Below are 13,528 nucleotides of genomic sequence, written 5' to 3'. Positions count from 1 at the left end.
GGAAATTAATTCAACTTGAACTCTTAAGCTGCTCAAGATTATATCATTTAAAAGTTTACGTTGTTAGGACTATTAAAGAGGACAATATATCGTACTGGAAATTGCACTGATTCATTGTCATTTACTCTGAAAACCCAGTGTATCAAATTTATACGTGTTCCATACAGAAGGACACTGTGCTGCCTCGGCCTTCCTTAAATATTTGGCTAAGGTTTTATCTATGTAAATGGATCATTCTAGAAGGCCCCTTTAACTTGCCTCACTCTAACAAGTGGGACAAAATAAAAGATCTTAAGCATTTATAAAGTTGTATTCTTTCCTAAACGAATGCACTAGGAATTCAAAAGAAGGTCTGTGTAAAAATCAAAACTAGAGCCCAAGAAACTGAACACTACAAGAAAAAAAAATAACCAAACAAACAGAAAAGAAGTTCAATGTTTAGGATTGCAGGTGCAAAATGGTAAGCACTGAACGGCTGGTGACTGTCTGCTTCATGTTGATTATAACAGTGTCAGCCCTAATGGCCAATAAGTTCTATGATTCTGTGTTTATTCCATTAGTACCTTACATTCTGATGGGCCAGCGAAGATAGTCCAGCCATTAACTGGATACTGATAACTCTTAACTGTGCCTTAATCCTGGCTTATCTATCAGTAGTAAAATGAAGGCCATTAGATACTGGAAAACCTTGCACAGAGTAAATGTTTTATAGATCCTGTATATACACTCTCAGAGTCAGTAGCCAACCACCTAGAAACATTGCTCTGCCTTCTTTAAAATAAGATTATTTCAACAATAAGAAAACCAAATAGAAAAGTTAAAACAAATAGGAAAGAAGGAATGAAGGCGAGAGAGAAGGAGGAAGGGAGGGAAGGAAAGAATGAAAAATTAAGTGTAGAAAAATACAGTAAGTGAAGCTCCACCTTGTGACTTTGTAGAGTGGCCACACAACATAGAGGTTATTCCAAAATCCCTCTCTAGGAAACATGGTTGGAAAATAAAAGCACAGATATGAAGAGGTCCTAAAGAGTGAGGAAACTTGTAACAACACAAAGCACTTAACCATCAAAGTAAGAAGAGAGAAACAGTTTCATCAGAGTCAAAACATAGAAGCTGCAAATCCTCCTTACCCTTGTGGTGTAAGCTGCTTCCGGATCATCCTCAAGTACGCGGGACATGCCAAAATCAGACACTTTGCAGACCAAGTTGCTATTTACCAGGATGTTCCGTGCAGCCAGATCTCGATGCACATAGCTCATATCAGATAAATACTTCATCCCGGACCCAATGCCACGAAGCATGCCCACCAGCTGAATGACTGTGAATCTGCCATCATTCTTCTGCATGGTGAAGGAATAAGGAACAATCTCATTAGCGTTAGGCCAAATTAATTTTCACCAAGCATGTATATATTACTGGGACCTTTTTTGATATCTGTATCCGGTATGCAATCAAAGTCAACACAATTTCCGGGACTTTTTGACCAAAGTCACTAATTCACTAGGGAAGTGAGTATATCCGAGAAGCTAGGTTTGCTTCCTGTGCTAGATGGAAATTATCCAACTGGTCATCGATCTATGGCTCACACAGCCCTACAATACAAGAATAAATCAAATACTACCCTTGTTGCACATGGATTATTTAATGGTCTTTAAAAATCACATCATTCTCGATTTCTCTTCTCCTTTTGCCCCATTAAAAAAAAAAATACCACCAAAGAGAAGGCATGCAAGGAGTCTGTTAAGAGTTTTGTAAATACCAGCATTCTTGGGTTTAATATAAAGTGGCCACATACCCTGAGGAAGGCATCCAAGGAGCCATTCTCCATGTACTCGGTTATGATCATCACTGGTTTACCTAGAGTTTGCCGAAAGAAAAACACAAACCCTGATGAGCACTGCGGTTAATGAGATAAAAACGGGCTGTGCGCGATCTGACTGCCAAGACACCTGTCTCATGCGATCTAATTTAATTAAAACAAGCCGGGCTTATGCCTCAGCTGTGGGGAGCAAGGAATGAAATATTAAAAAGACGAGGAGGTTTAAATTCCATCTGGAAGGTTAACCCTTTGCGTAGCTTGTTGACAAGGTCTTTAACTAAAGTGGCCTCTGGTATCCAGGGAGCACATGAATGGATAATTGCTCTCTCAAGCCCTAGGGGAAGAAGATAAATGGACAAGCTTGTTTAAAGGAAAAAAAAAATCTTTAGGATAATTAATTTTTTTTTTTTTCCCCCCAGAAGAACTTGTGCTATGCTAACAGAATCAATGGACAGAGCAACTTTAATTTGACTTATTTGGCAAAGTGCAAGTTTCAGGACACAGTAGCCATGGTGAACACTTCCCTGTTCAGACACGTCTAAAAGTTCGAGCATGCACAATACTAACTTCTTTCCTCATCTTGTTCAGATCGGGAGCTGTGTCCTTTCTTTTTCCCTTTCCTTTCTATAAATAAACTTATTTGGTGTGTTTCCTTAAGCCACCAACCTCAGCAGCAACATCACAGAAAATGTCCCTTAAATTATTTCATCCTAGACAGCAATCTTAATTCAATGTTAGAACATTCTTGCTCCCACTCTACCTTCTTTTTTATTTTATTTTATTTTTGGCACAGAAATCAAAATGAATGTCAGGTTTGGGGGAAGTGCGGGAAACACCATTTTTATTTCACATTGGTTTTCTTTCCGAGGACCTTAGGCAATAAGAGCCATTCTCTAAGTTTCTTAACCGCTGGCAATGGGACTCAAGGTCTGAAATTCCTTCTTTCTAAAGGGGATTTATGGGAGGAGGTGAGGATGGGGATAGGGCGTAAATCCTCAGTATTTTACTAAGGGAAGGGTTAGAGCAAAGAGAACATAAAAGATCTCCTGGGAGAAAAATAAAATGTTGGCTTGATGATAAATCAAAAATATTCTCACTTTCATTGCTGAAATTGTGGACTGTTTGGACTTTGGGGAAATGGGCTGGGCTATATCACTGCTGAACCCCTCCCCCCCAAATTATTTTAAACTAATACATTTCCCACCCAGAGCACCTATCAGAATAGATTCTGTTCTGGTGTGAAAAAAAAGGAGATGTGTTTTTGTTTCAGAGGTAAACATTTTGAAGAGCAGACTTTTTTATGTCAACAAAGTACAATTTATCAATTTTTTTTTATTGTGTTTTTGGTGTCCTGTCAAAGAAATCTTCCCAAAGCAATCATTTTGGATTAGAAACCAATACCGTGGAGATTCTATTTTCAAGTGATGAATGGAAGCTGGCAGGAAAAGCAGGAACCTGGGTGTAGACCAAAGAACGTGTCAAACCACTTCCAGTCTCTGCCCTTGGCCGGAGGGGGTGGCTCATGTCCTCCCTTCCATCTTCCATCAGTGCACACGGGAAGAAGCTCTGTGCTCTCAGAGTCATTTACTCTCTACATCTGTGACCACAGTCTTTCAGACAATGCATCTAAATGAGTTTTAAGTAACCTGCCCCAATCAAATGATACTCTGTCAACTCATGCAAAAAGGGTGACTCTCTTGACGGTACATTAACACCTACTTCTCTTCCACCAGAGCCACGGGAAGGTGTGGAGAAGAGAGCAGAGAATCCGAAAGACACAGGGGGTAGTGGAGAGAATTTATAGCCTCCCTGTCAACTTAAAAAGTTCCTCAAGTAACTGCTGGTAATGAATTCACACTCTCCCAGTCCACCTTTCCACCCTCACACCTCCCTCGTCCGACTGTTGGCACCATCTTCACGATTTTTCTACATTCCTTTTTCTGCTTATTAACAGTATCCATTTGTCAGAATCTTTTTATGAGCTCTACAACAGAAATAAGATGAATGTCCCCAGAAGCAAAGGGGCTTATAAAATGGGCCTAGGCTGAGCTCATGGATGGGGGGGCGGGTCCTTCCCTGGAGCTGGCCTAGGTGAGAGGAGAGAGAGGTGGGAGGGAGGGACACCTCCTCGGGTGGAAATTTTAAATCATTTTAATTCAGTGACAACTGCATTATGCAAATGCACCCAGTCGTTTATAACAGTTACAGCTGTAATAGCTGTGGGTTTTAGAGGCGCGGTGGGACTTGCGCACAAAGATGCCCTGTTTCTTCTCTCTTCTACAGAGGTGCTGTGAAAATCACTGTCTGCGGCAGCAAAAACACCCCGAGCTGAACAGAGCCTCCTTTTGAGAAACTGGACCTGCAGAAGTATTTAAAGGGAATGTTATCTTTTAATTAAAGTAGTGAAGGGCTCTGGGCAGCCCCGAAGGCCACAGGCAACAGAAAAATATCCTGTCTGTAAAATTAATCTTAAAAAGCAAATAGAGCTATTCTGTGCTAATTATAGCCTTCACCTTAGGTGTAAAATTATATATCCTTCACACCAAAGTCCCTTTTTTGAAGAATTCTGAAGATGGAAAAGGATGTACTTCTTAAGACATAGTAACACTAGTTAACACTTGGAATGTTTGTTTTGGTTTTTTTTTTACTGTGCGAAGCATTATGCTACACACGCTCAATAATTCATCCAAAATAACCGTGTAAGGCAAGTTCTATTTTTATCTCTATTTTACAGATGAGGAACCTGAAATATTGCGCAACTAATCAAGGCCACGAGCTTAACTAGCAGGAGAGTGGGTGTTGAGTCTTTGGTCCCCGGGCCAAATGAAGGTCCTCCAAGTGTGGGTCCCAGGAGCTGCATGCACCTGGGACTTACCTTAGAGCTTGACATTTGACCTCATGAACCTCACCCTACCTGCTGAATCAAACCTCGGAGCATGGAGCTCAGGAAACTGTTTTGACCAGCTTTCCAGGATTCCGACGTTAGTTTAAATTTAAGGACCCTCTAAGCTAGTGTATACGTTCTCACTCTTTAGTGACCGCATCTTCTCTTCTTAAGGATGTTATGCCCTTTGCCATACTCGACCCTCTGCCCCAGGGCTAATGGCCAAAGTTTGATCTTTACCCTCCCCTTTCTCCTTCCCTTCACCTACTGGGGGTGCCCTTCCCAGGCAACTTGAACCAAGTACGAGGCACCTTGAACCAAGTACGAGGCACCTTGGCCTTCCTGGAGACATAGCCCCAGGCTTACAAAGCCCCTTGACTTGTCGGGACTATAGTAGATACTAAGGCTCCTGCAACAAAGTATCCTTCAGTAATAACCACTTTGGCTGCACTGTCCGTGTGGCTCCTAAGAAGTTGGTCTTAGCCGGCCGTACCAACGCATTCAGGGTTTGCTTTGCAAAAAATACATCTGTTGAGCTGTGCTGTATTTTAACTGAAGCATGGTTCGCGGGCTCAGGGAATTCTAATGGGCTAAAAAGGAAAGTCAACCAGGTGTTCCTGTCACTGGGTGCTGAACTGCAGCAGCCATAAATCAAGCAGAGCAGACAAGCAAATCCCCAATCTCATAAAGATTCCCGAGATCCACTCCCTGCATCTGGAGCTGAAGCCTCAAGCACAAGGTGTGGCGAGGTTTTGTTGTGTTTTATATAAAAGGTATTTAAAATTTATTTTGTTTACCATCTGCTTGCGCCAACTCTCTGACAACCAGTTGGGTCTAGCAAAGACTTGAAAGATGGCGAGGCATACCAAAAATCTGCGGTATTAATTTCCCTAAAAATCTCCCACAAGCGGCCTTGGAAAGAGTGGTATCAGCCTAAACCGTAGACCTATTTAGAGCTGACTACAAGATTAATGACTTGTCCTGCACTGATTTCCTCCTATTAGCAATCAGTGGGTCTGCTCCATCTGTCATTTCCCTGGAAAGAAAATGTGTGTTTAATTTGCCAGTAACTTCTAACTTGGCTTTGTAAAAGGGAGTGACCCGCATACATTTGGTGACGACGCCTTCCAAGTGAATTATATTCGGGTGGTCAAACTGTCCCATGATGCTGGCCTCGCTCAGGAAGTCCCTCCTCTGTTTGTCCGTGTAGCCGGCTTTCAGCGTCTTGATGGCCACACAGATCTCCCTCTTGCCAGGCACTTTGAGACGCCCACTGCAGACTTCACCAAATTCACCTTCGGGAGAGAGAGATAGTTGACTATGGACCCAAAGCGCATTCAAGATGAAAGGGTAATAGCAAACATTTGTTGAGTGTCAATTACACGCCAGGCACCCTGCTGGGGTTTAACATAGAGTATGGGAATCTCACTTTTCCAGATATTTACATATATGCATATACATACATGACACTCAAGTGTATTTATATAATCATATGTGAATTGTACGTGAATCATAACGTGATCACAAAAAGCAATCAAACTGAATGCTTCTTAGACAAGACACTCAGACACTCACCAACTCCGATGACTTTTTCAATCTTAATGCAGGATGCGTCGATTTCTTTGGCAAACTCTCGAACTGCTTGGTTGGGATCTTCATATGTAAAGGGGTCCACATAGGTTCTAACACCTAGAGCCATAAACATGCAATACGGTGACCAAACACTTCGCAAGAGCCACTGATAAACTTAAGTTGTCTCAGTCTAAAAACTTAGCACAGGAAGAGTTTTCTTAGCATGAGAGAAATACTTAGCGTAGACATACCATAATGGCAAAATTCTTGCTCTAGTTTTCATTAGTGTATAAACAAAGGATTGTTAGCTATTTAGGAGGCTGTAGTCCCACTGAATATCTTTAAGGGCAAATTAAGAAAAAAAAAACCAAATCACCGCAGGGAGAAAATGAGAGTGTCTATCAGGAAATGTTCAGCTGACTGTTGTTGGCCTCATTAGTCCTTCACGGCCTTCCCACCCACTATGCCCAGCTGTCCTCCTTTAGGTTAGATCAAAAGGACTTTCTTTTTCAACTGGCCTTATCTACATAGTGTCACCTTTTGCCCAATATCTGAACCAATTAAATATGTGACCAGCAATTAGCAAACTAAGATTAAACCCAGGTTAAAATGGATAAGAGCAATAATATCCGTTAATTGATTATTCTGGGGGAAAGCAGCCATTGAAGTTCACCTGGATGCTTTAGTTGGAGAAATGTAGGCTCATCACGCATTGCTTGAATACCAGAAAGTGTGAGATGGCCAGCCATAATGCAGAATGTGACCTCTGGAGCAGCTGGGAGATGCACTAGTAATCACTGGGAACTTTCTACTGAGCATTCACACCGCCTTTCCCTGCCTGAGCTCCTGGGGCTTAGGGCACTTCAAGGGTGTAAAGTACTGAATGGCCCAACCCCTTTGATTTGCCAGGCCTGTCAGTCCTGTCCTCATCACTCACACACACACACACATTTTTGTTTTTAAATACGTATGTATGTGTGTGTGTGTGTGTGTGTATTATGCAAATTAAAAAGCAGTTTTAGAAAGGAAATGAGGTGAACAGATAAAACGTTGTCAGGTACATCATATCCTTTATCACTTTAAATGTTCCAACTAAGAAAATCTTTCTCAAGATTGTTATTCCTACCCCTAGCCTCACTCTTCCTTCCTTTACCTCCCAGTGCTATGGAACGAGGTACCTATTAGCCACATGTTACTATTTCAATGTAAATTAGTTAAAATTTGATAGAACTTAGAATTGACATCCTCATTCGCACTAGCTACGTTTCAAGTATTCAATAGTACGCGTGGGTGGTGGCCAACGTGTACACGTGGATGGTGGTCAACATGTACGTGTGGGTGGTGGCCAACGTATTGGCCAGTGCAGATATGAGCACTGGGCCATCGTCGCAGAAGTCTCTACTGAGCAGTGTTCCTGAAGAATATCAGCCTCTGTCCAGTTAAGAGTCTTCTCTCTTGCTCGGGTCATTCCGGAAGCAATTCTTTGAATTTATCCTTTTAACCCCATTTGGATCAAAAGAACCAGAATCCACTAAAGAAATATTTATTGATGGTCCTGAATTCTGTATGTTTGGGGAAGGGGCATAGCAATTACAGTGCAATTCCTTATTCTTTCTTCTTCAAAATTTTGCCCTCTAATATGAAAAAAAAAAATAGAATTGTTATCTGCTAAATCTTGCCACCCAGCTACAAAAATGAACCAATTAGACCAATAACACCCTTTCAGGGTGGAGTATAACAGAAGGAAAAAAAGCAAAAGAATCTAAAAGAATTTTCTTGACCCTCACCTTTAATCTTTCAAGAATCCCCAATAACCTGATTCAGTCTGATACCCTGACGTACATTATTCAGATAATTCTATAAAAGCAATATAACAAGAATAGCCATGTGAATATTATTTAGACATTTCTAAACTGAAAATAGAAGATATTTTCTAAAATTAACGTTTAATGAATTTTTTGTACCTTGATTCAAATGTTTCTCTTCATCCGCTTCTTGCTTGGCTTTACTGTATTTACTCCGCCTATTAAAAATTTAAAAGAGAATTCTTTTCAAAAGCTGAAAGCCATAAGTTTTTCGCTACTGTTATATGTCAGATAGATATACTGTGTACATTTCACAGAGAAGAAAATTGAGGTTTACGGGAAGTGAACTAACAAGGTGAATAAAATAACTTGTCATCCTGGTAGTGAATAACGGTTTCAAGCTCAAGCAGTCGAAATGCAGTCTCTGCTCCTAACCACCATATTAAATTGAGGTGATAAAAAGAAATATTTTATAATATAATTATAATTTCCAATCCACAGAAGAAATGTGTATTATTGAAAATAGATTATAAATTTATCGGCTAATTTTCCCATATGTGCTCTAAATTAAAATAAGTTTCCACGGATGAGTGTTGCATAAATCAAATGGCAATAATGTTCGTATGTGATAGGTGGCTTATTATCATATTATTTGATATTCTTGAAACAATAGTTTCGTGGTTATTGGTTTCAGCTGCTGCATACAAAACCCTCAATTATTAATGGAAATTTCAAGGGCAAATATTTGCTTTGTACTGGGTTACATTCCTCAAGAATTTGCAGAAAACTTGCAAAAGTGAAAATGAGAAGTTTCCATTTGTAGTCTAATTCTCTTTGCAAAGAATGATGTATGGTCTCGCAGCTGGCACTCATTCTGCTCCAAATACCCTCTAAGCCTGAGATCCGGCTTTGCTATGAAGTCCTGGGAATCAGAAATTTTGAGTATATATAAATCTTGAGCCACTAATCTTAATACATAATATATGTATCTGTGTGTACCTCTGTATATATGTGTGCATAAATGTCATGTAAATGAGTCAGCCAATCAGCTTGGTATTACAGCTCTTCTCTAGTTTGGGAAGATGAACCCAAATTAGTGAGTACAATGGGTACATTGATGTTTCTGTCAAAAATGTGAAGTTGTCATTGGAGTTTATTTTCTCAGAGCTTTAAAGAGGAGATCAGTCAAGACTGTTGATACATATGAGAAAACTGAGGCTCTGAGGTGACAAAAGTTTCCCTGAAGGCCACCATGCTTCTGGGCAGTATGGTCCTGTCAGAACAGGTTACTCAAACCCTTGACTGGGAGCACGTGGAGATGGGCAGATGATCACGAGAAAAGAGAACAACGGCAACCTGCAGGGGCCAGGCAGCGCGGAGAGCGGGGTCCCCATCAGGGTCACGTGCTCCAAGCTTCTCAACCCCGTGCCTTTTGCTGTCAGCAACGCCAGAGCCGGCTCCACAATCAGACCCTCCGAGCCTACAGATGTTCCTCCGTGTGTATAATTCCCTTGCAAATAATAATACCTTGCACTTTTACACTGCATTTAACTTTTCAAAGTGCTCTCATCACATATACTGTCTCCTCCCCTAACTGTTGGCAAAGCAGGAAGCGGCTTAGTAAACAGAGACCCAGTTACTAGCGTTAGTGGTAAAGTACGTGTAATTCAGTCCCAAATAATAGCTTGCCTTTCTACTTCACATTTAACTTATTTATTTTATTTTATTTGTATTTTTCTGAAGTGAGAAGTGGGGAGGGAGGCAGAGAGACTCCCGCATGCGCTTCACTGAGATCCACCCAGCAAGCCCACCAGGGGGCGATGCTCCGCCTATCTCAGCATTGCTTTACTGCAACCAGAGCCATTCTAGAACCTGAGGCGGAGGCCACGAAGCCATCCTCAGTGCCCGGACCACCTTTGCTTCAATGGAGCCTTGGCTGCGGGAGGGGAAGAGAGAGACAGAGAGGAAGGAGGGGGGGGGGTGAAGAAACACATGGGTGCCTCTCCTGTGTGCCCTACTGGGAATCGAACCGGGACTTCCACACACCAGGTCAACGCTCTACCACTGAGCCAAACAGCCAGGGCCCATATTTAACTTTTTAAACACCTTCACATCTGTTATTTAATGGCACCTTCACAGCACCCTCTGAAAGCAATCGGACAGACAGACATACACTGAGTCCCACTGTACAGATGAGGGAACAGGGGCAGCAGGTGAGTGCTTCACCCATGACCCTCTCTGCAAGTACTGGAGTGTGTCTACCCTGATCCAGTTCACACTTCACACACCTCTCATAGTGGAGATGACGTTCTGTGATGGCATGAGAGTTAATTATGAGTGATTTTACATTTTGTATCAGTCAATCCCCTTAAACTGTTTTCTACTCTGCCCTCAGAATCCACTGCTTCGTGGAGGAAACTGAACAGGTTTCAACAGCCTGCAAGCAAACATTGGTAGGAAAGATGTAGTCCCCTCCACCCTTCCCCTTTTCACGGAAATCTAAGAGTGTTAAGTCAGGGACTATGAAAACAACATTTTCTGTCAGGGAAACTCGTGGCTGCGTTCCCAAGGGTGTGATAGGGTCCTGCCAGCCTAGGAGATTGTATCTTATCAGAGCTCCTAAAAGCACAATCTAAAATTACAAGTATATCTTTTAAACCACTTCAGATCTCCAATATTGATTTGAATGTCTCTCTTTTAACAAAGCGGGGGGGGGGGGGGGTGGCGAGGACGCACAAAGCAATCCAGCTTTGGTACCAACTTTAAAGTGTCTCTGAGTTCATCAAAAACTCTAGTATGCACCAATAAAAACAACTGGCCCCAAGCGGCCCAGGGGTGGAGTTATCTGTTTTAAATCAAGCGCGTTCATTAAATATCTACAAAGTCAGAGGAAATGCGAAACGGCAGGGGGATCATTAATTATAAGGCTGGTAGGTCCATCCCTTCTTCAGACTTCTGAACATAGAGGGGGAATTAAATTAGAGGCGAAACTTCTTTCCTTCGGACTGTGACTTGGAGGGTATTACCCTACAAGAGTCCAGAGAACGCAGAAAAAGAAACACTGGCATTACTGTTCAAAGGCTAATTGCAGCCTATTAGCTTTTTAATAATACCTTGAAAACTAAAATGCCTCCGTCCTGCTCTACCTTTGCCACCTGATAACCCTTTCTCCTTGTCTCCAGGAAGGACAATGTAGCTTTTATTGTCCCCAGAAAGAAAGCCCACTGAAGCATATTATTGGGAGCCCGGAGGAAGCCACACAGCCTCAAGATGTGCTAACTTCGGAATGCCATCCGAGGCAGATCACCTGAACGGCAGAAGGAAACCTTTGTTGAAGATTTTCTGATTATTGAGATGTGAGCAAGCTGATTACAAAGGGCAGGCAGGGGAGCGGTCAGTCAGCGAATGCCCCAGAAGGGAACACGGACTCTTTCAAGGGCAGGAGTTAGATAAAAGGGGCCCCTCTGCAGGTGAGACTTCGAAAGCCCTGCGCGAAACCCTCCTTCTGTCATAGGAGGTGGAATAAAGGTATTAACAGACATTTTCGAGGAACGGGAAGAACAGCGGGAAGCTCCGTGCTGCCCTCCCAATGTGTCCGTCCTGGTCCCTTGACTATTCTCAATAAAATCAACCACACAGAGGAGGGACAGGGGGCTGAGCCGAGTAGAAACTTCACTTTTATTAAAATACCAACTTTCCTGACCAAGTGGATGGATTTGATTGATGTGGTGCACTGTTCTAGAACGAATTAGAAAAAGGTTGGTAAGTTATTCAGCTACAGTGCAGATTAAAGGAGACGAAACAGGGTAACCTCTAGCCCAGCTCCAGGAGGACTCTTCCTGGCATTCCGTGGCATCACCCATGATGACTCACAGTAGCCATCCTTCCTTTTCCCCTTCCTTCAGCTGTCGTTGTTCTTGCACCAAATGATGTCTACATGTTCTTCATGAACAACATTTTTAAATGACTGGAATTGAACCATACGATTGCACAAAGGTTGTTGAGAAATGTTCTCACAGTACCATCTGCCCCCTAATTGTATAAATTTACGTGGCTCCATCAAAGCTGATTTAGGTTACCATTTAAGCGTTATTCATTCTTATGTGATTGTAATACTCCAATGAGGACACCAAGGAAAAGCATATAGAGATCGAGTGGTCGCCATTTTATCATTCTGTGAACAGTTAGCTTGAAAGTGGAAAATCTTAAACCTTCCTCAGAAGACAAAACCAACTTGCAAAGCCTGGCTTTATAGTATGTATGAGGCTTGCACATTAATTCACAGGTTACAAATATTACCAACATCACTGAGCAGATTCTTAAAATGTTTTTTCGGTAGGACTGTCGGTGTTCGCTTTGGATGTAGGTCAAATTTTCAGTTAAGAAGACATTAAAATAATCTACTGGAGATCAGGAGAAATGGATTCCCTTCCTGATCAGGCAACTTAACTGGCTGTGTGACTTTGGTTCAGTTCATTGTTTAACTTCCGCCCTAGTCCTCAAGTTATTAATATACAAGATGACAGTCTTAGAATTCCGCAGTTTCCTAAACCAGAGGAAACAGTGTAACTCGCTCACAAATTTTGTCCTAGACAGTTCATTTTTCTCTTAAAGTCAACTCACTTCAGTTTCTTAATTTAGGGGTGCGCTACTTGATAACCCCAACGTAAGTGGAAACTCATTATTGCTAGTGACCGTCACCAATCAGTATCAAAGCAGTTTATGCCCGGTTATCACACAACACTTGTCTCTGATCACCAGAATGTCCTTTAGAAAAGAGAATCATCTTGTGTTCTAGTCCTTTGGAACAAGGGTTTTTCATGAGCAGTGAAGTATTATTTGGGGAAGACACACTAAGCTAAAGGCAACCAAATTAATACTATTTGGGATGTGTCAGAAAAATTTTAACACATTTGATTAATCCTGGAGGTTATGACCTTATCATTGAGTTTTATCATGTCGCTATTAATAGTCTTTCCAAAAATCACTTCAAAAACCAATGAAGTGGTTACGCTGAAGGGCTTACAAATATGTACCTATAGGACACTGGGGAGGCGATGCATTCTGCTAAGAGAAGGTGCATATGTGGTTTGCAGTCAAGTTTCCAGGGACACCAAGCAGCCCATGGAGAGCTACACCTTGAACAGCCCAGTTAGCAAGTACAATTGTGTCTCCACAACACTGACAGACTCCTTAAAATACTGCTTGAGTGATGAGGAAGACACTGATCAAAGGTGCCTACTAAAAATGTAAGTTAATTTGCTTAACATAATGCGGGTGGTAAAGACATACAGAATACTGAGTATAACATATCAGTTTAAATATGAAGTTTATAAACTTAGTAGGCTGACTGTGTCTCTGAGATCCCTAAAAGTTTACATATCCAAATTAGTGCCCCCCCCTGCCAAAAACAAACAAAAAACCCCAAAATAAAAATACCTGGCTCTT

The 13,528-nt window shown here is 41.7% G+C and overlaps 1 protein-coding gene across 2 annotated transcripts in view; it reads right to left on the bottom strand.

Moving 5' to 3' along the window:
• Window positions 1-13,528, bottom strand: part of EPHA4 (EPH receptor A4) — a 146,369-nt gene that overhangs the window by 16,916 nt on the left and 115,925 nt on the right. For both annotated transcript variants that reach the window (XM_066279216.1, XM_066279215.1), the window contains exons 9-13: window positions 8,240-8,298; window positions 6,279-6,392; window positions 5,813-5,998; window positions 1,796-1,857; window positions 1,131-1,340 (exon numbers count right to left, since the gene is read on the bottom strand). In XM_066279216.1, the coding sequence (XP_066135313.1) occupies window positions 1,131-1,340; window positions 1,796-1,857; window positions 5,813-5,998; window positions 6,279-6,392; window positions 8,240-8,298 (631 nt within the window). The remainder of the gene's footprint in view (window positions 1-1,130; window positions 1,341-1,795; window positions 1,858-5,812; window positions 5,999-6,278; window positions 6,393-8,239; window positions 8,299-13,528) is intronic.

Source organism: Saccopteryx bilineata, chromosome 5, assembly GCF_036850765.1.
Source record: "Saccopteryx bilineata isolate mSacBil1 chromosome 5, mSacBil1_pri_phased_curated, whole genome shotgun sequence".
Classification (NCBI taxonomy): domain Eukaryota; kingdom Metazoa; phylum Chordata; class Mammalia; order Chiroptera; family Emballonuridae; genus Saccopteryx; species Saccopteryx bilineata.
This window is presented reverse-complemented; position numbering and strand designations above follow the sequence as displayed.